At 33.9% G+C, this 27,560-nt stretch overlaps 1 protein-coding gene across 2 annotated transcripts; it reads left to right on the top strand.

Annotated features, from left to right (window-relative positions):
• Positions 1-23,574, top strand: Rala (Ras-like protein A). 2 transcript variants are annotated; one of them, XM_090108568.1, is made up of 5 exons: positions 1-154; positions 14,369-14,542; positions 14,814-14,974; positions 15,069-15,243; positions 22,333-23,574. In XM_090108568.1, the coding sequence occupies exons 2-5, from the start codon at positions 14,390-14,392 to the stop codon at positions 22,444-22,446; spliced, it is 603 nt and encodes a 200-aa protein (XP_089964694.1). In that variant the 5' UTR covers positions 1-154; positions 14,369-14,389; the 3' UTR covers positions 22,447-23,574. The 2 variants fall into 2 exon arrangements, with proteins under 2 accessions (XP_089964694.1, XP_089964693.1); XM_090108567.1 differs by lacking the exon at positions 1-154 and adding an exon at positions 250-623.
• Positions 23,575-27,560: the final 3,986 nt, after the last annotated feature.

Genomic DNA, 27,560 nt, shown 5'->3' with positions numbered 1-27,560 from the left:
TTGACAGATTGGCTGATGAATGTCTGAATTGTCTGATTGTCTGCATTCCGTGAATAGTAAAGTGAAAGACCACTGACGAAACAAGTGAAATTAAGTGGTGTTTCCAAAATTTAATAGTAAAGCACAACCTGTACGGGATCACCTCTTTGCACTGGTGAGTAATTGATTACGTATCTATGTGGTATGTGAGCCAAAGCCATTTTGGGTGTGCAGTGACGTGATTGTTTACTACGGCGGCAACGCCTCTCCTTCTCCCACAGTTTCTCGCGCATTGTCTTACGGTTCTCACGCGTCTGACGCTGTTCCTGACCTGGTTCGGTCATACGTTGTGCAGGCCGGTACGGTAAACAGTTAGATCGATGTACTCTTAGCTGCCGCAACACGACAGCTGGACCGTTCCATTGTCTCGGCGTGTGACTAATCCTTTCGAGCTGTATTAAACGTGACCGTAAAGATTTAAGTGTTTCCAATTGAAATAGTTCTGTTGTGTGAATCAAGTCATCTAGTATGGGACTACCAGGGCCTTCTCTAAGCTCCTGCAGGCAGGAGACTGTGTAGAGTGTCTAGTGATGTTCTCGGCGATAGCTTATCAACTCTCCACAACATTTTTAGAAGAGCAAAAGGTAGTTACTCAGTTTAAATAATGGAACATGATACCTAATTTCTTCACAAAATAATTGTTGGTTTATGAATAGCTGTAAATTGGAAAATAAGGTAGTGAAAAGTGTAATAAATATTTAATATAGGTAAATTTTTCCATGTCAAAGTTTTATTGAATGAATCAGATAGATATAGTTGGAAAATGTTAGATTCCTTTAAAGATATGATGGTGTGAATAATTTACTTATAGTTATTGTCATAAGTACTTGAATCATATTTAAGTACCGTCAACAATATCTTAATTCAATATTTATTCATTTCACTAGCATAGCTATACTGATTTGTTTTTTAATGGTATTGATTATCAAACAAAAACATTTCATACATTTGTTCTATTTATTTTGTACTTATTGCACTTTTAAGTCATTATAATAGCTTTTTTTCTTCACCTCTACTCTAAAAACAAAGTGGAGTAAACTAATTAGATCAAATTAAGGTAATAATTAGAAAGTGCGATAGAAAGGTAGGTACAATAGTAACACTTTGTATGCGGCCCGTTCTCACGAGGGAGCATTGTCCCTGGTTTCTATTTCACAACGAGTCAACTGTAAAGAGTTTTATGTTCATTCATCTTGTTTTTGCTGCAATTCCTCGCTGCCGTCATGCGAGCTTAGTCATTGACTTGATAATGATTTATGCATCTTCAATATTATAATGGTTTTTGGTTTTCAGAAATCTTACAAATGTACCTGATTTTTTTTCACACTGCAGCATTTTTTTATAAGATTCCATAAGTCATAAGTGCAGATAATAATCAGTTCATCAGTAATTAGAAAAATGCCCAAATTTTAATAACTCATAAAATATAGTCCCACCCAGTAAATAATGTGTTACTGTTATGTTATTTTTGTTTCATAAATTAAAAAGCTAGGCTAGGTCCTAGCTTTTTAATTTATAGAACAAAATGTTGTTTGTTTGGTTGTTGTGGTCTTGTTAATAATAAAACAACAAACATGTCTGCACTATATAGTACTATAGAAGTAGAAAATATTTTGACGTTTTTCTACCAGATATACATTTATTCCTCTCCATGTAAGATTCAAAAAAATCAATAAATTAGATTCCTGCGCTACATATTTGGCCACCAAGTCAGATAAAGATTAAGATAAAATATGATTGAGAAACAAAGTTAAGTATCATCTACTGTGTGATGAATGGCAGATGTATTTGACATACTTTCCATCAATCAATATTTATGGACCAGTAGATGATTAGTCCTATGTTCCATAAGGAATAAAGGTTTCGTTTAGTTTCGTTCATATATTATGTATTACTAGCTTTCCGCACGCGTTTTAAAAGAAAAACCCGCATAGTTCGCGTTCCCACGGGATTTCCGGGATAAAACCTATCCTATGTGTTAATCCAAGTTACCATGTATATGTGGGCTAAATTTCATTGTAATCGGTTCAGTAGTATTTGCACAGTATTACCATTATTTCCTACAGTAGTGCGACGAATGTACTTGTGCAGAGAAACGGAGGGGAACTGGCGGGGGTCGGGCGACGCGGGCCGCGTAAAGCAAACACGCTTAGTTTGCTTTACCTAGCGCGAAAGGATGACGCAGTCGTATTTTTTGTGTAATAATTTTATTATGGCGCGCACAAACTGTTCGGTTTACGGATGTAAATCTACATTGAAATCCCAGAAGGAAACAATATTTCAGAAAGATTGTATTAATTGTATCTGTTGAATTAAAATCAAATCTATGTATATAATATGTTGTCCTCATTATTTTCTAATCAGATTGTACATCCCAATGCGAATGCATTACTTAGTTAAATGTTATAACTTATAATATTATACAATTAAGAACATCTAAAAATAAAGTGTCCACGTAAATAATATTTAGCAGTGCAATATCTGTAATTATATATTTATGAACAAATAATTACATCAGATTTAATAATCGCAATTATTTTGAATGTACATATGAATACAGATTTCATCATAATATTATTAATAATCACAATTGTTTTATTTGCCATTTGTTACAACCCTAGCGTATTTTCGTGTGGCAGCGTCATTACCTACGCTGGCGGCGGCATCGCGCGACATCAAAGGCGATTCCTTACTGTAGGAAATAATGGTAATACTGTGGTATTTGCGTGAAAGAGTAACAAACACAGACATACACATCCCTCCTCACAAACTTTCGTATTAATAATATTATTATACTTTCAGGATTACTATGAACTGCACTCAATAAAGTCTTTTAAAAACTCGTAGTTTACAGAAAAATTTTAGTAGATAGTATGCAGTGATTACGATATTTTATGTGATGCAACGATTTCATCTCGACAATGACACGCGGGGCCGATAAGAGCCGATCGCCGATAACATTACAAGTGCTATTAAAAATTATCGAAGCCACTCCTTTCACTTTTACATTCGCTTTCGAGTTCAGCCGATAATAATAAAATTTTAATAACGTTTTTATTATATTTTTATATCGGCTCTTATGTAGGTCTGTTGTATTTCTTTTGCACGCCTCATAAGCGAAGCGTTGAGGTGGGTACTACTGTCACTTCGCGCAAAACATCTGATTTTTCAAACTTAAAATGTCTTTATGTATCATACATTGCACTTGTAAGATGATACATACACACACATATTAAGAAAAAACACTATTTTTAACGTTCATGATATTTTTGATGTCATTTTTGTTATTTAAACTAGTTAAAAAACAGTTTAAAAAAGTTCTGTCTTGGACGTCCGTGTGTCTGTATGTGCGGATCCTTTTTCTTGTTAACACGATAGCGACCGAAATACTTTACTAATCGAGTCTTTTTTTTTCTCTTACGCTTGAGTATGCTCAGGAATAAAACCCTTTCATTTTTCAGGGTCTGATTCGATGTGGTTTAATTGTTATTAAAAAAACAAAAATAATAATTAATGAATATTTATTAAAAAAAAATTATGAGGCGTGCACTTTTGGATTTTCCAAATTATTTGTATTTTATTTCAATGCAATATCGTAATATGTTGCTAATATCTATGCAATCCATATTAACGCGAGACCAAACTACCCCATATTTGTTATGTTTACGTTGTGGAGGTCCTATATTTTTATACAAACTCATCCAAATCCATTCAGCTATCCAAGCGTGAAAAGTGAAAACGTAACACCACAGTATTACAATATTATTTCCTACAGTAAGGAATCGCCTTTGATGTCGCGCGATGCCGCCGCCAGCGTAGGTACTTACGCTGCCACACGAAAATACGCTAGGTTTGCAACAAATGGGAAATAAAACAATTGTGATTATTAATACATATTATGATGAAATCATTTATTCATATGTACATTCAAAATAATTGCGATTATTAAATCTGATGTAATTATTTGTTCATAAATATATAATTACAGATATTGCACTGCTAAATATTATTTACGTGGACACTTTATTTTTGGATGTTCTTAATTGTATATTATACCATTTAACTAAGTAATGCATTCGCATTGGGATGTACAATCTGATTAGAAAATAATGAGGACAACATATTTTCACATAGAGCTTTGATTTTAATTCAACAGATACAATTAATACAATCTTTCTGAAATATTGTTTCCTTCTGGGATTTCAATGTAGATTTACATCCGTAAACGGAACAGTTTTTGCGCGCCATAATAGAATATGTAAGTACCTATGTATAATAAAATTATTACACAAAAAATACGACTGCGTCGTCCTTTCGCGATAGTTAATGCAAACTCAGCGTGATTGCATTAAGTGGCCCGCGTCGCCCGACCCCCCGCCAGTTCCCCTCCGTTTCTCTGCACAAGTACATTCGTCGCCATACTGTAGGAAATATGTACATGTGTATATACTGTGGTAACACACAAACCGACGAGAGTTACTTTCGACTTATAATATTACAATTGAAGTATGGGTAATTAGGGTTGTTGTGTATTTTTTGCATGTGCGATTTTATGAATGTATTTCCATGTTATTAATTATATAATTATGTATAGTAAACTGTTTTTATCTGCAAAGGATTTGAAAATATAAACATACTAATTAGTATAGGTGCGAAAAATATATTTCCCATATTATGTTTTACGTAAATAAGTTTTCGAAACATACACATCCGGCGCAAGGGATAGGGAATTAGGAATGCATTATTTTATCTGCCTGTGAACGAAGTAGTGAATATTTAACCAAGATACCAACACACGCTTGCGTCATCTATATCTTCTGAAATTTTGAGATAAGGGTTTACGTAAAGCAGAGTGTAATTATAGCCTGCATGTGGGGTTAATGATCCGGTGTATGAAACACACAGTCGAAGGTTAGCCGAAAAACATAATAATCACCTTTTATCGAAGGACATGTTGCAATTATTGATGCAGTTTCGATCTTTTAATAGGTACTTTTTTATTTTTTTAAAGTTTTATAATTGCATCGAAAATATTATTGCGTGTTTTTTTTTAATAATTTTGCGTAATTTTAATACTTACAAATTTCATAAATTATGTTTTTATCATGAAAGGAAATTTACGCGATACGAATACGGCACAATCGTTAGTCAAACATAAACGAAAGAAATAGAAAAGTTGAGTCAGGTCGATAACACAGCCACGTTTTTCCAAGAATTCGGTCATTACATGAATCAAAGTTTGTTGGAAATTGGAATGCATTTGTTGTTTTTATACGCGAATCGATAATATACCTTCGTCATTATAATATGTATTATGACGCAACGGAATATGAATATTACGTTATTTATGGGAATCAATTTCTAATACATAATAGGTAGCCTGTATATATCTTAAAAGCCATTATGACGATATTGAGAACAAACTTGGTATGTACAATATTAACAGTTAACACGAATACTTGAATTAACTTGAGCATTTGTCGGTGTTGAATTAAATTATTTAACAGGCAGATCCAATCAAAGACATAGGACAAATAAACACCAGACACACATTTTTTATCAATATGATAAACCTGCCCTTTTAACTTAAATATTCTTCAGTAAAACATACAATTAGATAAACTATCTGTGTAGGAGACGGAGATCGATATCATGATTCATATCTGCACTAGACGAGCCCATTTAATAATTTGCCTAAATTAGTGACTCACGCCCAGTTGAACCAAAAATAGCGAGGTTAGTGATAAGAGAATAGTCTATGACTAATATCACTAATGCTGACATTAACATTGAGTCAAAAAAGGTCAAGTACGAGTTGCAGGTAGTTTTGGTTCCGTTGTTGTAGAATAAATTGAGACGAAGCAATAGTATTTTGACTGACCGGTTGGCTTGGTTGGTAGTGGCCCTGCCTTCCAAGCCAGAGGTCGTGGGTTCGATTCCCACCCGGGCAAATATTTGTGTGATGAACATAGATGTTTGCTCTGTGTCTGGGTGTTGATTATCTATATAAGTATTTATTTAAAATTATACATATATGTATGTTTATCAGCCATCTGGTTTCAATAAGACAAGCGAAAGCTTAGTATGGGATCAGATCGTGCCGTGTGTGAAAATTGTCCTGAAATATTTATTTATTATTTATTAGTATGTTTTGTTTACATATAGTTAGGTAGTGGAAGTGGATATAAATGTATTGTGGTTAATATTTTCCTTGTTTTGCTCTTTTAATTGATACGATACTTGTAAGACTGACTGAGTCTACGATAAATTATGTACATATTAAATAACAATATTTTCCTATGGCCTATTTCATGATATTGAGAAAAAGGTACCCTATCAAATAAAACATCATACTGTTCATTATTTCAACGTCTTTTCGCACATAAGATAAATTCCTGGATGTATTAAGTACTTGAGTAATAATGTATCTACAAGATTGCTTCGTGTCTCGGAATTTCTACAATTACGCACAAACTATTGCTTTGCCGTGACTGTTCTCGCATAACCGGGTTTCTACGAGGTCCCGTTAGTTCAGGAGCTATGTTTGTATTTCAAGAAATTTCTGTGTTTAATATAAGCTGGATCTACAGTTAAGGTTACCTCTAATGGCTTATGTAACTTAAATATTTCGAATAACTTAAATATTATAACTTGTAAATTAAAGTGTGGTTTGCACTTGTTATGTCTCCTTTTACATTACTCTCACGTTGTTAAGCAGAAACTTTTCTTGTTAAAGCAATACAAACTTATAGGACAAAAAGTAAAAAATTGAAAGGGAAAAGAAAAGGGTTTGTCAACCCAGTTGGTAGAACTACGTCACGCAAACCTACAATTCAAAAGCTCTGGGGAGTTAGAACGATAAACTTTTCACCAACCGTGCTTATAATGTGTTTACATTTTCCGTGCCACGAATATATGGAGTATTCTGACTTGTAAGAATTGTGTTTTCACAGTTATTTTTTTATGTGAAGAGCAGGCAAATTAGTAGATACCTGATGTTATGTGATTAACTTCGCCCACTTACACTCATAAGGATATGACGAGTGTGTTGCCGGCCTTTACAGTTAATCTTGCATTTAAATAATCAATAAATGTTTAGAAACTGTACTATTGTAAAGTCGATCGTGTCGGTGTGACTGTGTCATCATTAATTTTTTATCTTCTTCATTGTTCCAATTTATATCATAAACGCGATGAACTGTACAGGCTACTCAAATGATCATTTCAGCCTTACTTATAAGCGTTTCCATAGCGCTTTGCGATACAATCATAGGTACTCTTACTTCATATGCTAAGTACAATTCTATAAGTATACAATTATATTGTAGTCAATCATTGTTACACATATAAACAGTAAATATCACCACTGATTCACTTTCGATTTCTCCCATCGTCACCGAATTACCATAAGAATTCAAAACTGAGATTCTCAACCATTACCTCAACAGTCACGTACTGTCACGACGTGACGCGCCTACCGTCTCTCTTCCTAGATAAGTAATTAAGTATTATTTGTTAGTAACACGTGCTATTTATTGTATCGATAATAAGTCTGGTTTACAAGCAATAAAGATTATTATCATTGTTGCTCATTAGCAAAGACTGGCTTATCAGTGACGTAAGTATAGGAATGGTGGTATTGAAAAATAATGTACGTTGATTGAAGGTACGTTGGTACTGTACACTTTCTAAATTATATTCTAGTTTTTTGGCTATTATTGGTAATATCAATAATGCTTTCACTATGGTTACCGCTACCGGTAAACTATATTTTTATTGTGTTTTCAAAATGTGAATATGATAAAAAAATATATTGAATATGATTCTCTTTCCAACTTGACGTCCTGATCAGCGCAATCTTTATGATAAGAAATCAAAACAAATAACATTAAAAAGTGGAGAAACCAGTAAATGATTAAATAATAAAATCTAAGATTATATCAATGAATTCAATAAACATAAAGAAATTACAAACACGAATATTTAGGTACATAAACACTTGCGCACTAGGAAGTGCTGCCATTCAACAAATCGGCGAGTTGTTTTGCAATTAATTGTTATTATATTTTAATCCGTGTTTATCACACCAGAACTCATTGATAAGCGAATTGAATAAAGTACGGTAATGCTAACAGTTCCGCGGGCGCATTGTTTGCGTTCCGGGTGTAGTGACAAACAAAGGATCAAAATAATGGCATGCATACCTCGATGATGCATACATGAATTTTATGAGACCAACTCGTTTGAATATACCTTGTAAGTGGAACTGCGTCATCTCTTTTTGATTGTTCGAGATTTTTGTTTTATTGACGTCGTTTATCCCGTCATACGTGACGTGTAAAAACGTAAGATTACTATCTATGCAATAGAAAACGAGCTTAGATCTAATCTACGATATATTTTCGTATTAATTTTTTTGTTGTTGTCATAAAACTCGCCAGGAAACCATAAATTACATACAAACAAAGCTTGTCTTACTTTAACTTAAAAGTAATTGTATTTTTAGTAATTTAATTATGTTAGGCTTTATCTGCAGAAATTCACATATTCAGATAATGTAGGACACGCGACACTTCTTCTTTGATACCTAAAATTAGAAAAATTACAAACATTATCTTAGTCTCAGAAAAGTAAACCGTCTTTCGCGCGTAAAGCAGTGACACACACTAGCCTACTTTCGTTGATAAATAAATCACAACACGAGCATTGTCTATACTCTATATAATTAATGGGAAAGAAAGCGTGGCGGTGACGGGTGACCCGCATGTGATACCTAATCAGATTTACCTGTGCGACAGACCTACTTCCCGTGATCTGTGGTTTTTATACAATTAATGTGTTTATAAAGCCTAGCATGTGGGTTAAAGTGTAAGTTCATTTTATGTAGGTACAGTACACAAACATCGTACGATCCGATGCACAGAGAACAATTTTAGGTATTGACGGGGCGTTAAGGGACCTGTGAGCACCCGCACTCGCACCTGCACCTAACTTCCGAACCGCCATTAAGTTTGAATCGAACTGTAATGTATTTTGAAATACTTTGAAATATAATTATGTTCTTTATGCTGACTTTACGAATAACTTTATTGTGAAAATGCTTTTTTTTTAAATGTATCCGGAATGGTTTTTTAATTAATAAAGATACAGTGTTTACTGTACAATGTAAAAAAATAAAGATATGCTGGTAATATCAAATATGACTGATTCATTCATAATATTGAGATGGATTTGCAATTTTTATTTATATTTAATTGTTATGGCCTAGAAAAGACTTATCGTATTAAAAATTCGAGTAAATGACGCATATTAACGATTGTACAATATTTTGTGTCAACTGCGATAAAGAAAATATCGAACAGACAATTACCCACTTTGTCAGCCTACATTAAAATACTTGTACCATTTATTATTGTCTTTAGTTCAAAAGAGGGAAGTCATTATAGCACTTAGATTAAGGCACATGTTTTACAAAGAAACAACGATGTCTAGACTGCAGTACAAAGGTATTCAATTACAATTGAATGTATAATGAACCTTGACTCTACGCTCGTCGTAAAATGACTAGCTTCTTGTCAAATATTTGCAAATAATGGCAAAGATCTAGGAAAACGGTGTGGGTTACGGAAGGAACAATTCGTCCTTTGGGAAAGGGAGGAACTTCGACACTTCATTTTTGCGATTCAAAGAAATATATCTCTTCAATGGTCTAATGACGTGACTTCACTACATAGTATAAAACAAAGTCGCTTTCCCTGTCCCTATGTCCCTATGTCCCTTTGTACGCTTAAATCTTTGAAACTACGCAACGGATTTTGATGCGATTTTTTTTAATAGATAGAGTGTTTCAAGAGGAAGGTTTATATGTATAATAACATCCATTAAATAGTGGAGAAGTACTGTTATTTTTGAGGTTTCTAATGTGATGTCGTAAAAAATTACATTCTTTCCGCTTACATTGCAAACGCAGGCTGAACCCTACGAGTTTTATCAAAATAATGTACTAAGTATTATACACATTGAAAAGGTCTATAGAAAAGTCCGCGATGGTATATGTCTATCTCTTATGGATAACCCACAATAACTTTTTTTTGTCATTTACTTTTTACGACAAATAATGGCTAATTTTCGATGCGATTAAATACCTTAACCAATTAAATACCTTCAATACATTGTTCATTTAATATAGATCTATATGGGCCTTTAAACCGTAGGATTTAAGTGAATATTTTCGAAGATATTACAGATTTTAAAATTGCGGGACGTAGCGTTTGCGGCGGTACCGGCCGGCCGGCCGCCCGGCTATATGTACCTATTTTATACCCGTGTGCGAAGACGGAGCGGGCCGCTATGTTTTTATATACAACGTTCACAGTTTTGCTGTAGTTTATTTAGTATCAGCATTGCACCCGTGCGAAGCCGGGGCGGGTCGCTAGTAATAATATAATTGGTTGCTTTTAAATTGTTTTTACTGGAAACTGACAAATTTACTATAAATGGCTCAGTGATCCAAGATTTAATTTGCCCTTGAAATCGTGCGGGTATTGTAGAAGGGATTGCGAAATGTTTAAAATGCTTTAAAATGTTTCTAAATGAATGCCTAAACCGTCAGTAATTTATAATTGTTTTAACTCTTAATCATTGCATTAATCAACATTGTGCCTCTTGCCTTTCAAGTCGACCTTGATTGCAATGGTGTCGCAAACTGCTGAAATATCTTCAAATTAAGTTTTGAAATGCATTAAAGTACAAGGCTTCTTTGATATATAGGTAATCCATTGATTAATGTTGCACTTTTTATTTTATTCACGATAATATTGTAAATGTTGACAACACTAGTAGGGCAATGTGATTAGGTCCATTGACATCTAAAAGCTAGGGCTGCCTGCATGTAATTAAATGCACATTTCAAATTAGAATTTTAAATTATGCGATGTCGTTTGTTCTTGATTCACTTGGCCTATGTAACAGAGTTGTTCATTTGTTTGTAAGTGTATGCAGTTTTAATGCATTGGGTTATACAATGTGTTTAAGTAGCAGCCCTGCTGGGGGATTATGCCAGCCTCTCATTACTGCAGAAGCCCTTGTGATGCAAGCGAGACGTAACTGTAATAATATTATGTTTACATTTTATTTTTCTTCAGTAACTACTTGTCATACACATTTCATCAGTTTGGAAGGGATATAGAAGTAATTGACGGATACAACAAATGTCGTCATTTATTTTATTAGTATCCTTTGGGTATCGAATCCATAATAACCTGTTTAAAACGCTCACGTTTCCTCAGCATTACCACGATATAATTTCTCAATTTATATTCATGAAAGTGGACTAAATTAAGAGAGCTCTAGGAAATGCTAAACTTAGAAATTAGTTCGTTTACCTTCCTCGACAGGATTTTCTCTGTAACTACGACCATATGTTGCGTTAGTTTAAAATAAATCGTTAGATGATGAACAAACTTCCTTTTTAGAGATGATCTGGTTGAAGTGACGCCAACACAATTTTGAGAAATATCCTTATCGAGAGACGAGATCGCGATATATGGAATTGAAGAATTTGCTTGAAATATGTAGGTTTTGATGTAACTTATATCTTTCAAATGTTTAAAGTTAAAGGATCTACTTGGCTTTAGCAGTCACAGAACAGTAAAAACATATAGAAGTGCTATAATGTCATAATTAGTATGAAAACCAGTGTCGCCAAACCCACACATTTAAACCGATAGTTATACAGTACACTACAAGTAAACTATGCCTTTGATTGGACAGCTTAATTTGAGTAAAAACTGACTTAGGTTATAAATTCAGCATTTCAATATGTACCCTAACGCACCAAGTTACGGTTTATTTTAGTATAACATCCCTAGGTATATTAGCTGTTTTGTTTCTCATTGCACAGAAATTCCAAATTCGAAAACATTCAGCTACTCCACAACAGAGGGCGTTAGGGCCGGCGCCCACTGCCGGCACGGCGTGGCATGGCAGGGCAGAGGATTTTATTACTAATGAAGTTATTTTGAATCTTATTTCAATCAGTTTAGAATTCAAGTTACTTTATTTCGATGCCACGATACCGCGACGTATCGCAGGATGCTGCAGCATGACGCGGCACGCCGCAGGATGCGGCGGCATGACGTGTCTTGCTGTTTCATTCCAAGGAATGCCGCGGCGCGCCATTGCATCCCGCGAGGCGTATGCGTCACTGTGGGGTCGAGGAATTATGATTGCTAGCTAGTTGAAATAAGGTTGAAACTTATGCAGCATTAGTGGGGCTTTTAGCAGGATGCCACGGCATGCCACTGAATGCCGCGGGATCACGCAGCACGCCGCGGGATGCCACTGCGCGCCGCGGGATGCCATTGCACGCCGCGGGATGCTCTGCCGTGCCATGCCGTGCCGTGCCGGCAGTGGGCGCCGGCCCTTAGTTTTCGATAGATATAAATTTGAAACGCAACACATAGAGATAAGGTTGAAATTTGTGTCACTCAACATTAATGACATTAACTTGATATTTATCTGATGCTATGCCCTGAGGGATGCCTTGGTCAGGTCAGCCTTGTTATCGATAATTCACAAATAAATATTTTTTGTGTATTTTTTTTTCTTTCTTTTATATGAGTATAGTATAATGTGTCACATTTTGGAGTATGTTTATTGTATATGTTTATAGACTAAGTACGTCTTTTTATATTATTATTATTAAATAAAAAACGGAAAAGAATAGTATTAATCTATATTTACAAAATACAAACAGAAAATATGCATTATTTTAAATCTTGGAACTGCCGTATGTTTGCTGTATTGGTGGCCTTTGTAAGACTGCTTAGTGCTGTTCGGCATCCAGTTAACTCGTCACGTTGCATTTATCCATTTCTCTTTTAAATTAGCCTCTTTGGGAAATCTATAAATAAATTGGACAAATGAAAGCTAAGGAAAAATAAAATAAAATTTAATATTTATAATGTTTGTCTTTTCTAAAGTATCGATACTGTCGATATACTCCACAAGCATCACTAAAGCGACATTCGTTTGATTATTGCAATAATATTCCCGAAAGTCTTGTTTGCTGTTCAATCTATAATAGTACTAATTTCTTACGGATTAAGGTTCATTTTGACTAGATATTTGTATACAATTTTGACAAATTACGACAAGCGAAGTTATAACATGAAATATAATTAAAATAAATAAAAAAATAATTTGGAAAATCCAAAAGTGCACGCCTCATAATTTTTTTTTTAATAAATATTTATTAATTATTATTTTTGTTTATTTAATAACAATTCAACCACATCGAATCAGACCCTGAAAAATGAAAGGGTTCTATTCCTGAGCATACTCAAGCGTAAGAGAAAAAAAAAGACTCGATTAGTAAAGTATTTCGGTCGCTATCGTGTTAACAAGAAAAAGGATCCGCACATACAGACACACGGACGTCCAAGACAGAACTTTTTTAAACTGTTTTTTAACTAGTTTAAATAACAAAAATGACATCAAAAATATCATGAACGTTAAAAATAGTGTTTTTTCTTAATATGTGTGTGTATGTATTATCTTACAAGTGCAATGTATGATACATAAAGACATTTTAAGTTTGAAAAATCAGATGTTTTGCGGGAAGTGACAGTAGTACCCACCTCAACGCTTCGCTTATGAGGCGTGCAAAAGACTTCCTGATGGTATGAAATGCCTCCATTGCTGATATTATTTCGTCTGCTATCATTAATTTTGCACTCTAATACTGAACAACACGTCCTAATTAATGAATAAATATGGAAAAAAGGTTTGACAGCTGACAACCGACTCGAATATTTTTCTGCGCTTATCTGAGAGCAAGTTAGGTGATCTTACCTTACTAGTGATACGTGGGCTACGCCCACATCACACTTCTATCTACTTTACTGTTCTGTGATTACAGTAATGATAGAAATTTGAGTCAATTCCGATACAAGCATTTATAGTTTTGTCTGTATGTCGAACAAACTGCGTCATAGATGAATAACGATAATTTTAGGAATTATAGTTATTATGCAGAAATCCGCCCAAATATGAAAACGTTTCTACGTATTTTCGTGGAAGGCGGAGTGTTTATTCAATGTCGCAATCACAATTGTAACTATTTATTATGAATACGTATTGATTCCCACCTTCTTCGTATCAAAATTGATCTATTCCAAGGCTGAGGCTCAAAAACCTTTTTTATTTAGCACGGATTCAACATAGTAATTCCACATAGTACTGATCTGTTGCATTAAGTATAATTTCGAGACATTCTTAGATTTTTCTTGTGTCGAATAAAACTGTAACGTCCCACAAACCATTTCAGCGCGGCCGCTACCCCACCAAGATGTCGAAGAAGCCGGCGGCGCAGCCCACGCTGCACAAGGTGATCATGGTGGGCTCCGGCGGCGTCGGCAAGTCGGCGCTCACGCTGCAGTTCATGTACGACGAATTCGTGGAGGACTACGAGCCAACCAAGGCGGACAGTTATAGGAAGAAGGTATGTATGGCTAGTGTAGGGTGGAATTTATGGCTCAATTAGCTCAAATATTTCTTGATACTCAGAGATATTTGAGAATGTGACTGTAAAAGTACTGAAATATTCCATTCCATTGAGAATTTTTAGGATTGTATGCTGGGATAAAATTGATATTCGTCAGAAGCAGCCGTCCTCTATATCCTGTTTATTTTGATAAGCAAATCTGGAGGCCAATTTTGAATTGTACCGACACAAGGTATAGCTAGTCAAACCGACAGTTATCAATTTGCAGGTAGTACTGGACGGCGAGGAGGTGCAGATCGACATCCTCGACACGGCGGGGCAGGAGGACTACGCGGCGATCCGCGATAACTACTTCCGGTCCGGCGAGGGGTTCCTCTGCGTGTTCTCCATCACGGAGCCGGAGAGCTTCGATGCCACGCAGGAGTTCCGGTAAGTTTACTTATCACAGACTTCCCAATACTTTGCCTTCTTTTTTTTATGGAAATGTCGAGAATAAAACTAAATTGTTGCATGTGTTTTCCAGCGAGCAGATCCTGCGCGTGAAGAACGACGAGAACATCCCGTTCCTGCTGGTGGGCAACAAGTCGGACCTGGCGGACAAGCGGCGCGTGCCGCTGGACGCGTGCCGCGAGCGCGCCGCCGCCTGGCAGGTGCCCTACGTCGAGACCTCCGCCAAGACGCGCGACAACGTGGACAAGGTGACACACACACATACATACAAGCGAGATATACAATCATACACACACCACACACACATCAAATACAAACAATATTTGCAATCATACACGTACACTTCCTGCCAAAAACAGACGTTCCTCAAATACATACATGTTAAACTCACTCCAAACATACATATTCCTAGCTCATTATTTCAACTACAACCACGCACGTATACATACTTTCAACGCACACACATAATACAGTATACATAGGCCAAGTGATTAATACTAGTAATTGCTCATATTGCATAATTCATTATGAATTATAACAATGCTTGGCACTATTAAGAAATACCCCTGTTTATCACTTGGTCCATACCAAGAAGCTTATACTTGTCACGGGAAGGTATGACCTTGAATGATGCCTGGTTGTATTTTTGTCCCTTTCACACCTGTAGTGTATCTATGAAATAGATGTATACATTGTCTCACGTACACCAGTGGTGGGGACAGCTTATAGCTGTCGTTAGTCAGTCGACGGCCGATGCCGGACTGGAATGGACGTGTTCCCGCACTATTGAGTGTAGTGGTGAGCCAGTGCAATTCTACATATATACGTACTGTAAGCACAGTACAAGTGGCGACGAGGTAAAAGGTCAGTGTTATAATATTATAAAGAGTACGCGTGCAATAAAAAGTTTTAAGAAATTTAATAAAAAAGGGAGAGGGTATGTAGTAACATACCAGAATTCATTTTGAAATGTTAAAGACAGAATAACCGTACGTCCGTTGGTTCATATTAAATACAAATGCAATTTCAATCTTATCCAAAATCCTTCACAAGTTAAAATAGAACGACAAAATAAAAATAAAATCTTTCGAATTTTAATCTAGTAATTAGAATACGCAGTTATTTTGGTTTGAATAATTTATTGAATATAATATAATATAATTTATTGAATTTAAGTAATTTATTTTCAAGACATCCTGTGAGCATAATATAATGTAATCAGGAGAGGTTAAACTTCTTGTTATTTTGAGTTAATTATATGGTCACACACTCACATTGAGGAAACCTAGTTTAGAGGCTTCTGTGATAATAGATATTTAATGAACAGTACCGTGTTTAGGTTGTTGGTAAATAATTACTCACTCACTATTTAATTTCGCTTATTTGTTCCACTCAGAAGGAGAAAAAATAAGTATAAACTTACTATGTACACACTGAATTCATAATACACTTATTAGAAATTAAACAATAAATGCTGATAAAAACAAATAGACAAGGAATAAGAACGAACGATTTTAAATTTAAACAGAATTAAACTGTATTGAAACATTTTAGAACTACCCGCACATTAATGAATATTTTAGCCGCAGAACGCATACAACGCTTATACTGCGACTCGTTAAATGCGAATATAAATATGAAATAAAATATTTGAAATACTTGTTTGAGTAATATATACATAATATTATAAAAATGCATACACTAAAATACTGTGTGTTAGCCACACCTAGTTTTATTATATTATTCAAGTGGCAAACTATTTAAGTGTCTTAACGTTTTCACGACTGCTACTTATCTGTAACTAATTTCGTTAAATTAGAAATTAGAAATAAATATTTAAAATGTCGTTAGACTATAAATAGATTGGGTAAATTAATATATATCCATGTTTGTTTAATGCATAAAAAGCCACAATATAAATACAAGTGGTAACCTGTAGTAATTACCAAGATGTGACAAAGTATTATGGACTCGCAACCGCCATGGTTATAATTTTATATTATTATGACATTACATGTAAATTGGGCGGCTAAGCGTGGGACGACTTCCCACAAGATGGACAGACGACCTGGTTCGAGTGGCTGGGAGTCACTGGACGCAGGCCGTCCAGCAGTGGACGTTCCATGGCTGAAACGACGACGACGAGTAAACTCGTTTGAATTTCATATTCTATTTGAAATGAAAATAGATGGACTTCCATTAAATTGGAGGTATTGACTTCCATTAAATTGGAAAGAGGACTTCCATTAAATTGGTAGTATGGACTTCCTTTAAATAGGAGGTAGGGACTTCCTTTGAATAGGAGGTATTGATTCCCTATATATAGGAGGTATGAAAGAAAGAAAGAAAGATGACTTCCTTTAAATAGGAGGTAGGGACTTCCTTTGAATAGGAGGTATTGATTCCCTATATATAGGAGGTATGAAAGAAAGAAAGAAAGATGACTTCCTTTAAATAGGAGGTAGGGACTTCCTTTGAATAGGAGGTATTGATTCCCTATATATAGGAGGTATGAAAGAAAGAAAGAAAGATGACTTCCTTTAAATAGGAGGTAGGGACTTCCTTTGAATAGGAGGTATTAATTCCCTATAAATAGGAGGTATAGATTCCCTATAAATAGGAGGTGTTGATTACCTATAAATAGGAGGTATGGACTTCCTTTAAATAGGAGGTAGTGACTTCCCTTAAATAGGAGGTATTGATTTCCTTTAAATAGAAGGTCTGGACTTCCTTTAAATAGGAGGTATCGATTTCCTTTTAAAAGGAGGTATGGATTTCCCTTGAATAGGAGAAATTGACATTCCTTAAATGGGAAGTGTGCCATCGGGACGAGGCTACTTTACATTCGAACGTTTTCAATGGGAAAATGTATCCAACAGTAATTCTACGTGTCACTCTTTGGTTGGTGCCAAAGGTAAGGTGTCGACTGTCGAGGTCGACAAGTGCCAGCAGGCCGGCAACTTCACCTTGCGCAGCACGGATGGCGCTGCCGCTCTCACCACCGCTTCGAACGCCATGTCATCGCGTCGTGCACAGCAGGAGTCGAGCTTCGAGCGTCATGCATCGAGTATCATTCGTTGATATGCAACACGATATCCTAGGTACCGTGACATCACATCTGGGTCCGCGACACCATGCCTGGTGTCCGCTACCACGTCGAGCAACGTGTCAACACATCCAGCCGGTGCTCATCGGACTCCAGGGTGACGTATAACTGGGTGACTGGTACCAAACTAATCTGTATTGCAATCATTCACATAAAACGGTCAGTAGATAATATAATTTCACATTGAGTGTGCAATTAGAAAATAAAGTAAGTTTTCAAACTGTAGTAACTTCACAATGATGCGATGGTAATACTGAACAGATTTTGTTGTAGGTTGTAACGTACAAAACCAGTGTGTAGTTAAATCTTATTACATTAAATTTAGCCCAACGTTTTACGTAGTTATATAATTATTATCTCGTGTGATATTACTAGTATTTCACGTAGTTTGGAACCTACTGATGATCTACATCAGTAATTCATGATACATATTTCAAAAAAATAAATCCTGTGGCGTAAGCACGTCTTTCATATTAATTGCACGAAAAAAAGGAGGAATAAATACTCAAATTATGACCAGATACCAGAATAAACTATATTAGCAACGTGTAAAGTTTATACTGCAAAAATAGTTTAAATTCTAGAAGTATTACAATCTACCTTCATGAATACCAAACAGTTTTAAACAACTACCTATAAATATATTGCAGACAGGGTTGATAAATTACTTACTCACTTACTTACTTATTAATTATTGACATCATATTGGACATACATTTGTAATAATAATATTATAAGAGTAATTTCGTTATGTATCGAAATAACACTAGTGACATACCTACCTAATATTGTTTAATGTAATTTAAAATATAAATAATTTCTCGTTCAACTACGAGTGGAAGGAATAAGAATCTTATAACTTGTATATAGGTAATATCTTTGTAATTACATTCCGCAAATAATGATGATAATATGAATTTAAATATACCTTAACGGTTTTGTAGTTAGCAAGTTAACACTAGCAAAGAAAGTCATTGTATTGAACGTAAACGATAAACATTCACTTGTCCATATATTATAATGAAAAACCATTTGCGAATTATTTTGAATTGATTTCTTGACTACCCACGTTAGTACGTACTAGTCGACAGATCTTACCCTTGACAAATCGAAATGACATGCTATGCAAAGACAGCTTTATAACTACTTGAATAAAGATGAAAAGTAATGCGTTAAGTACATAGTTGCATCAAGAGATTTAATAAGTTTTTCGTAACTTTTAATTAAGGCGTGATTTCCATTTGACTTTAATGTATACTTAATGAAAAAACGTGATGTACAGTGCCTAATTGACTATGAAAAAGAGGCAGGTTTAATTTAATCGAATAGAAGGTAAATCGAAAAACTTAATATTCGCATATTTTAATACTTTCTTATTTACGCAGTTCATAATAAAATGTAACAGATAATTACGTGTTTAGATAAGCAGCTGACATAACGTAAATCCTATGGTTAGAATACGTATCTTGAATTGGTTTTTGAAGGTTGTTCATTTATTGTATTGTTTAAGGTAATTTAGAATTCAAACAAAAGGTACTTAGATCTCACGAATGTTTGGGTCTGTTGAAGATTAAGATATTTAGATTGTTTATACAAAGAATACAAACATAGCACGGTTATTGGCGTCTATATAATACATAATATTATCGTCAGATAAAGTTAATTAGTTTAAAGGAGAAACTGAAGTACTGAACACGTTTTTAGTAGGTAATTGTGTAGCTTTAGAATTCAGAACGCAAATCCTAAACATTGAGACATTTGTAGTTTGAGTAATCAATATATAAACATGTAGCATTGAATTTGGTGGTGTACACTCATCAGTACGGAATCTTGGCCACTTACAAATTTGGTGAAATTAAAAAAAAAAAAAAAGAATAAAGTTGATAAGTTTGAAGATATGCAGATACTTTAAACTTATGTTAGGTAGTAAAAACATGAAGTTCAATAATAAGTTTTGTACTATTTTTTGAGCAAGCCAAAATTTGTAAATTTAGATAACAATGTCATATTTTCTATAATTGTCTAAAGGAGATTGCCCAAGTGACTATGGCACTTGGTATCGCAATCAAACTTGTTGTGTCAAGATGAAATATAGCTCAATTTGAAGTTTGATGTTGGTACTTTTAGAAACGATTAAAGTTTTCTTTAAAAAAATAATTTATCGAGTTTAAACTAACGATGAACGTTAAGTTTTACATTTATTACATAGGTAATATTTTGATTTACAAGACAAATGTGAAAAGTGAATCGTAATAAACATTATTTCAAAAGAACGTCAAACAATGCGTCGAATACATTCAATTCAACATTCATTTCAAATAGATACTATGACATATGACGCAGGATGCTTGCTAGAGAGATAGATATAGTATGTGTCAAAACAAAAACTTTTACTTTTATTTCTATTTATTCGGTATTATTTAGACTAAATATTGATACATATGATCATTGTAAATGCAAATAGGAATTAACAATATCGCGAATACGTGGCACAACTAAAATTTTGCCGATGCCACCCGTGGTCATTCTCCTTCGTTGAACTGTCGAATACTACAAAATGTCTAATCATTTTGAAGGACAGACGCTGTTTATAAAATGTTGGATAATGTTATACACTTCTATACAATATTCGTTTGAAAATAAAAAAAAAAAAAAATTTTTTTGAAAAGGAAGGGCAGGGGTGGAAGCTAGTACGGAATGAGTTTATCAAGTATCAAACGAGTAGGTTTGATAAGTATGTTCTGATTTTAAGAGTTCTTCATTAACTTAGGTTTCAAAGTTCTATTGGGAATTATTGATTAATAACTTGATAACTGTATAATTCTATAATTTTTCATTATGTGATTATTTGGAGCGAAAATTAATTAATTTTGAAAAAGGAAGGGATGTAGTGTATCTATGAAATAGATGTATACATTGTCTCACGTACACCAGTGGTGGGGACAGCTTATAGCTGTCGTTAGTCAGTCGACGGCCGATGCCGGACTGGAATGGACGTGTTCCCGCACTATTGAGTGTAGTGGTGAGCCAGTGCAATTCTACATATATACGTACTGTAAGCACAGTACAACACCTAACTTGGCAAGTTGGTGTGAAAGGGATGAAGGAACAACCAGGCGTCATTCAAGGTCATACATTCCCGTGACAAGTAAACGTTCATAGTGCAATCTCCAGTGTATTAGATATAAGCTTCTTGGTCCATACCATTAATTGAAATAAGAATACAATATCTCATTACGTGATAAGAAATTCAATTGATACTAGATAATTAAGATGCTTAGCGAAATTTTTCAACTACCGTCATAAATAATAGTAATAAATCAAGATTATTATCATTACTTTTAATGGTTCTATTGTACTTGCATTGAGCAAGTATACTCTAACTGCTAACAGACCATTGCGTCAATTTGGTTGACAATGTATCGTCTGGTGATGGAAGCTTTTCTTATTTACATAATATAATCGTTAAGTGTGGTCAGTATTGCCTAACCGCTAACGGTTTAAATAAGATCATATTTTATTAATGTTATTGATTCAACTTTACATTATTATTTAATCGATCTTACAATATCTGTCATGTTTTACCTTATATTTAAAATAATGATGTACTTAGCCACTCTTAACGATAACATTTTAAATAACTTGAAAAAAAATCGTAAATTATTTTTGAATCCCTGGTGAATGGAGACGTGTCAAAATAAAACGTCTATTTGTTAAATATCCCATTGTTTTCCCCAATATGTTCACACAAGCTTGCGACCCGCACAGCTCTGCTTGGCTGTACCGCTTTGTTTCTGTTGCGTTCCCGGCCAAGTAGCGCTGTGCTGTTGCGTTGTCTCTTTTTTATATTTATTGCGCTCTATAGCTCGTCTTGTACACTACGCATAGTATTTTGATGCACCTAGCATAGATTAGATCGATAGAAAGTACTTTTTAGTATGCAAAATTTTGTTGGCAAAAATATGCCCAAACGTTAAAGGTAAATTGCCAAGATTTCGGGAAGAAAGGAAAATAATTATATTTAAATGCAAAAAAAAAATATGCTGATCGAATTCTATCTATGAACAGAATATTTTGCGTTATTTATTTACCACGTGAAAAATTAAATTTAAAGTAAAACGCGTCCCAAATGAATCGTCGCGTGAAAGTCGCAAAGCGTAGAACAAGACGTGCTATGAGTACACAATGTTGTGTGTGTGTGCGTGTCCGCTTACCCGTGTGTGGTGTGCAGGTGTTCTTTGACCTGATGCGTGAGATCCGCTCGCGCAAGTCGGACGACAGTCGCGCGACCAACGGCGACGTGCGCGGCAAAAAGCGCAGGAAAATCAAGTGCGCCATCTTGTAGTGCGCCCGTTACCATGGATACCGCCTAGCAACTAAGTGTTAGCGTCCTGCGGATAAGGGTCATTGTCGAAACGTTGTATAGTTCAACCCGTTGTGCATTGTAACCGCTTGAGATACCGGTGCACGCAGATTTAACGAGTATCACGTTACGAATAAAGGCGATAACCGCCTGCGGATATTTTCATCGAACATTTGTAAATCTTTTGATATTATCGACTAGACTGTTTTGCTTTGGAAACGTGCGGATGGCCCGCGTTCGATGGGTTTAATTAGTATGAATGTCGCCGTGTGTTGGTGACTCGGTGTTGTGCAGTGTCGGCTAGAACGTTGTGTGTTTTGGTGCTGGTGGGATACTGTTCCTAATGCAGTGCGTGGAAGCTTGAAATTACAATCAAGGCATCAAAAAACGTGCAATTATAATTTGCTTAATTTAAAAATTTTGTAAGTTTTTAAATATATGCACGAATTAAAGAATTTTGCTTTTGCACATTTTGGAGAGTAAGATATCAAGTAATTTTTATAGTGTTGTCATTTCAAGGTTTCCACGCGAATGTGCGGACAGAATTGAAAACATTTTTTATATTAACGCAACGCTTGCACGAATTTTATGTACCATAGACTCGTGTAGCGATGTAAACAGTTGTCACAGAAGGTAAAAGATGAACGATCGACAATAAAACAATAAAATAGAATTTGTAAAGCATGTCTCGGTTTAGTTACATACAAGCTTTTTGTGCTGACCTTACTTTTATTAAGTGGTATTTATTTTTGTATTGTTAAGTGCCGTCTAGTTTAAGTGGGAGTTTGCGGCGTTTGAAGATGATTTGTCGTAAGAAAAAAAAAGAAAGATCTTTTTTTTCTTGCAAAAAGAACTTTAAAATAAGTAATATAAGACTACCCTCAAAATCGAAAATTTAAAAAACCATCTTTAAACGCTACAAATGGTGTGCACAGCTCATGAAAGGGTCTATTTAGTAATAATTCTCAATTTAATTAGTTCTGAATAGCTTGTGTTGTACTTGTAAGTTGTGTATATTCGAAGACTTTTGCCTCTGTGTTAATACACCTGTCTCTACTTTGCTCAAATAATTTCTTTGCTTGGGTTTATTGATATTGTAATATGAATAAATGGGAATATTAGTTTTAAACTATTATTATGAAATTATTTGTATGTATGTCTTGTTTTTTTGTTTGTTTATTTTTATTTAAAAGCAAATATAACAATGGTAATTCTTAATCTCAATTTATGGGTTTTTATAAATATTAACATAAAAATTATGAAAACAGAGGGGTGTATTAACACGGCGGGTTTTTTATATTTCATTTATCACTCCATTCGCATTCGACCAAAGCAGTTTTAAACTAAATTGTTAAGATATTAAGGCTGATATTCGCTTGCACAAGCTTCGCTGCTTTGGTTTCTCTCGTGTCTTGTGTCAAAATTGTCAATCACTTTTGTATATTTTTAAGTGTCCATTAAATTTTCAATTTTAATATTAAAAATTAAAATGCAATTTCTCAAATTATTTAATTTAATAGTTCCGATATTATCAATTAATTTATAATTATGTTTACTATTATGTCCTATCGTAGGTAAGTATCGATTTTTATTAAGGTCATCATCCTAATTTCGATGAGTTCTAACTAAATATTTTAGTCCTTGTCTCGCTTAAATACATAGATAGGATATTTTTCGTTAGTGACCAAATTTAATCGTATCAATCGTTCTCATTAAGAGGTATAAATAAGATATTATTTATTGACTGTATTTTCTTAGCTAAGTTACTTTATAAAAATGATCAAAAACCAGTAATTTAATCTACCGTATTAGAGCGAGACAAACTAAAATATAGTTGTAATAATAGGCTCCTAGACTATATTATTTTCATTAGTTGAAGTTAAAAGTATATTTTTTTAACGACAGTGTACATAGGAACTGCCAAACATTTTTATTTAGCTGATCAAATATTTGAAAAAATAACACTACTCCAGTCCAGGCTATAATTTGATAATTTGTTAATTAATATAAAATTAATCGACTAAATAATGATTCGTCTCAATACGTTATGTATCGAGTAAATAAGCCAACATAATAATATATTTACTTGTAATGCATCCCGCCAAGTGTGGAATTAATAGATAGTACATAGTTACTCATTCTATCGAGAATGTATACAATGTGTAAGATTTTATATTTCAGCGAATGCCTGTTCCAAATATCACAATGCAATCTTGAATGTCTGTATGTATAGAGTTAGCGTAGGATAATAAATTATTGATGTGTATGTACGTACTGTATATGAGCACGTGGTATGTTTATAAAGAGAAGGCAAAAATATACTGATTTGCAAAATGCTGTCTTGTCATTTACTTCTAGGGATCCCTTGAGAGTTTAAATCACAGTACTTGCCCATTTTTTTAAAACTAATCAACTTTTTGCACTTAATTTGGTGTTAAAATATAATACACCGAAAATCATACCGAATTTAAAACATATTACAAAATACAAATACAGAATAATAACAAGTTAATAGCTACGCAGTTTCAACATCCAAATTTTATTTTCATAGATTTTTTTGCTAGTAAGCCAAATTGCCTGCGTATTTCTCTTAGAGCTTTTAAGCAGTAGCAGTAAATAATAAATTCCTTTATATCATTCATCTTATGACATTTCAAATGTCCAAAGAAACTTAGCCTATTCAATAATCGAAGCCAATCTTTTCCTTAAGTATGAGATTTTGCAGGCTTTCCTCACTCTGGTTCACGCGATGTCGCGACAAAAGAAGGGACTCGCTGTGGAAGACCTTTCAGAAGAAACGAAGAAGAAGTGTTCGACTCCATGCTGTACTATTGTTTAGATATTTTATTACGAATTTATGAAAGATGGATGGGGTAAAATATTTCTGGAAAATTCGGAGCATATCGAAAATTGTAGAGAATTTTTGGGCATTTTTATTTTATTTTATCTAATAATCTTGACTGATATTGAGAGTTGCCGATATCAAAAGAAAACATAATATCTATAATTAATCTTTGTAAAAAAAACCGGTAAAAATAAGCACGAATCAAAGGTCTTGATAAAAACAGCTACATCGTATTTAGTACAAAAACCGACGAGCAAACAGTAACTGTTTTTTAAGAAAAAATTTTGCTGATTGAACTTACTTTGTATATTTAAATTTTTATATCAATGAAACTTTGATTATTTTGAATTAGACTGATAAATTACTAAATTAACCAAGCAACAAAAACTGCTTGCGCATTTTCAAAACTAAGAACGTACCTATCTTATCTATATATTTAACAATTATGTATACTCAAAGCAAAGCCTAAATAATAAAAAAAAATTTGGAAAATCCAAAAGTGCACGCCTCATAATTTTTTTTTAATAAATATTTATTAATTATTATTTTTGTTTATTTAATAACAATTAAACCACATCGAATCAGACCCTGAAAAATGAAAGGGTTCTATTCCTGAGCATACTCAAGCGTAAGAGAAAAAAAAAGACTCGATTAGTAAAGTATTTCGGTCGCTATCGTGTTAACAAGAAAAAGGATCCGCACATACAGACACACGGACGTCCAAGACAGAACTTTTTTAAACTGTTTTTTAACTAGTTTAAATAACAAAAATGACATCAAAAATATCATGAACGTTAAAAATAGTGTTTTTTCTTAATATGTGTGTGTATGTATTATCTTACAAGTGCAATGTATGATACATAAAGACATTTTAAGTTTGAAAAATCAGATGTTTTGCGCGAAGTGACAGTAGTACCCTCCTCAACGCTTCGCTTATGAGGCGTGCAAAAATACATAAAATTACTTTTGCACGCCTCATAAGCGAAGCGTTGAGGTGGTACTACTGTCGCTTCGCGCAAAACATCTGATTTTTCAAACTTAAAATGTCTTTATGTATCATACATTGCACTTGTAAGATAATACATACACACACATATTAAGAAAAAACACTATTTTTAACGTTCATGATATTTTTGATGTCATTTTTGTTATTTAAACTAGTTAAAAAAGAGTTTAAAAAAGTTCTGTCTTGGACGTCCGTGTGTCTGTATGTGCGGATCCTTTTTCTTGTTAACACGATAGCGACCGAAATACTTTACTAATCGAGTCTTTTTTTTTCTCTTACGCTTGAGTATGCTCAGGAATAGAACCCTTTCATTTTTCAGGGTCTGATTCGATGTGGTTTAATTGTTATTAAATAAACAAAAATAATTATTAAAAAAAATTATGAGGCGTGCACTTTTGGATTTTCCAAACTATTTAAAATTATTATTTTAGGGGACCAACATGATTTTTATTTGCATATATTTGTCAATACACAAACTCGCTAATGAAATATGGATTGGGTTTAATTTTTAAACGTTTTATTATTATCACCTCTGAAAATAGGATAATTTCTTTGAAATATTTAAACTATAAGAAAAAACTATGCTATATAGCACTAAGCCACAACCTGAGGCAACGGGTGCTTGAACTTGCTTCATAGCTGATAGCATGGACCAAAATACTCATTGGTCTATGTTCATAGTAAGAAAATGCTCTTGTTATGAGCATTTTTTTATTGGCTTGTGTCGTGCCGTGGTGTTCAAATGTTATTGACGATCCGTTAAGTTTTATAAAATATGTATATATTCTTGAATGGTGTTATAGTTTTGAAATCATATCGCAATTCGCATCTTGATAACATCATTTGCGCACAATGTAGCTATTATAAGCTTAGCTGATTACTGAAACTTCCATATTAAACTTTTGTAAATTTTCTAATGACTTTCTCATAATCTTTTGAAAAAAAAAATCTATTTATATTATGAGTGTAACATGTGATACTGCACTGTCTTGAATATGTAAGACTATTTAAAAAAAATATACTTAATTTATAATTAAAACATGTTCGTTTACTCTAAAAGGCTAACTGTGAAAGAATGAAGTATTTTGAATCTTATTTTCATTGAGATAAGATTCAAACAATTTTATGAATTGTAAAATTTATTGTTCTGATTTACAGTATTATTGTATAGTTTTATTGTTTTGTAAATAAGTTAAGGATAAATAAAAGAATTGATATGATTATTTCGTTTTATTTCTTAAAATA

Source organism: Colias eurytheme, chromosome 13 (genome assembly GCF_061535395.1).
Source record: "Colias eurytheme isolate Ceu_HAF_F1 chromosome 13, ilColEury1 Martin Lab GWU primary, whole genome shotgun sequence".
In the NCBI taxonomy this organism is placed as follows: Eukaryota; Metazoa; Arthropoda; class Insecta; order Lepidoptera; family Pieridae; genus Colias; species Colias eurytheme.
This window is presented reverse-complemented; position numbering and strand designations above follow the sequence as displayed.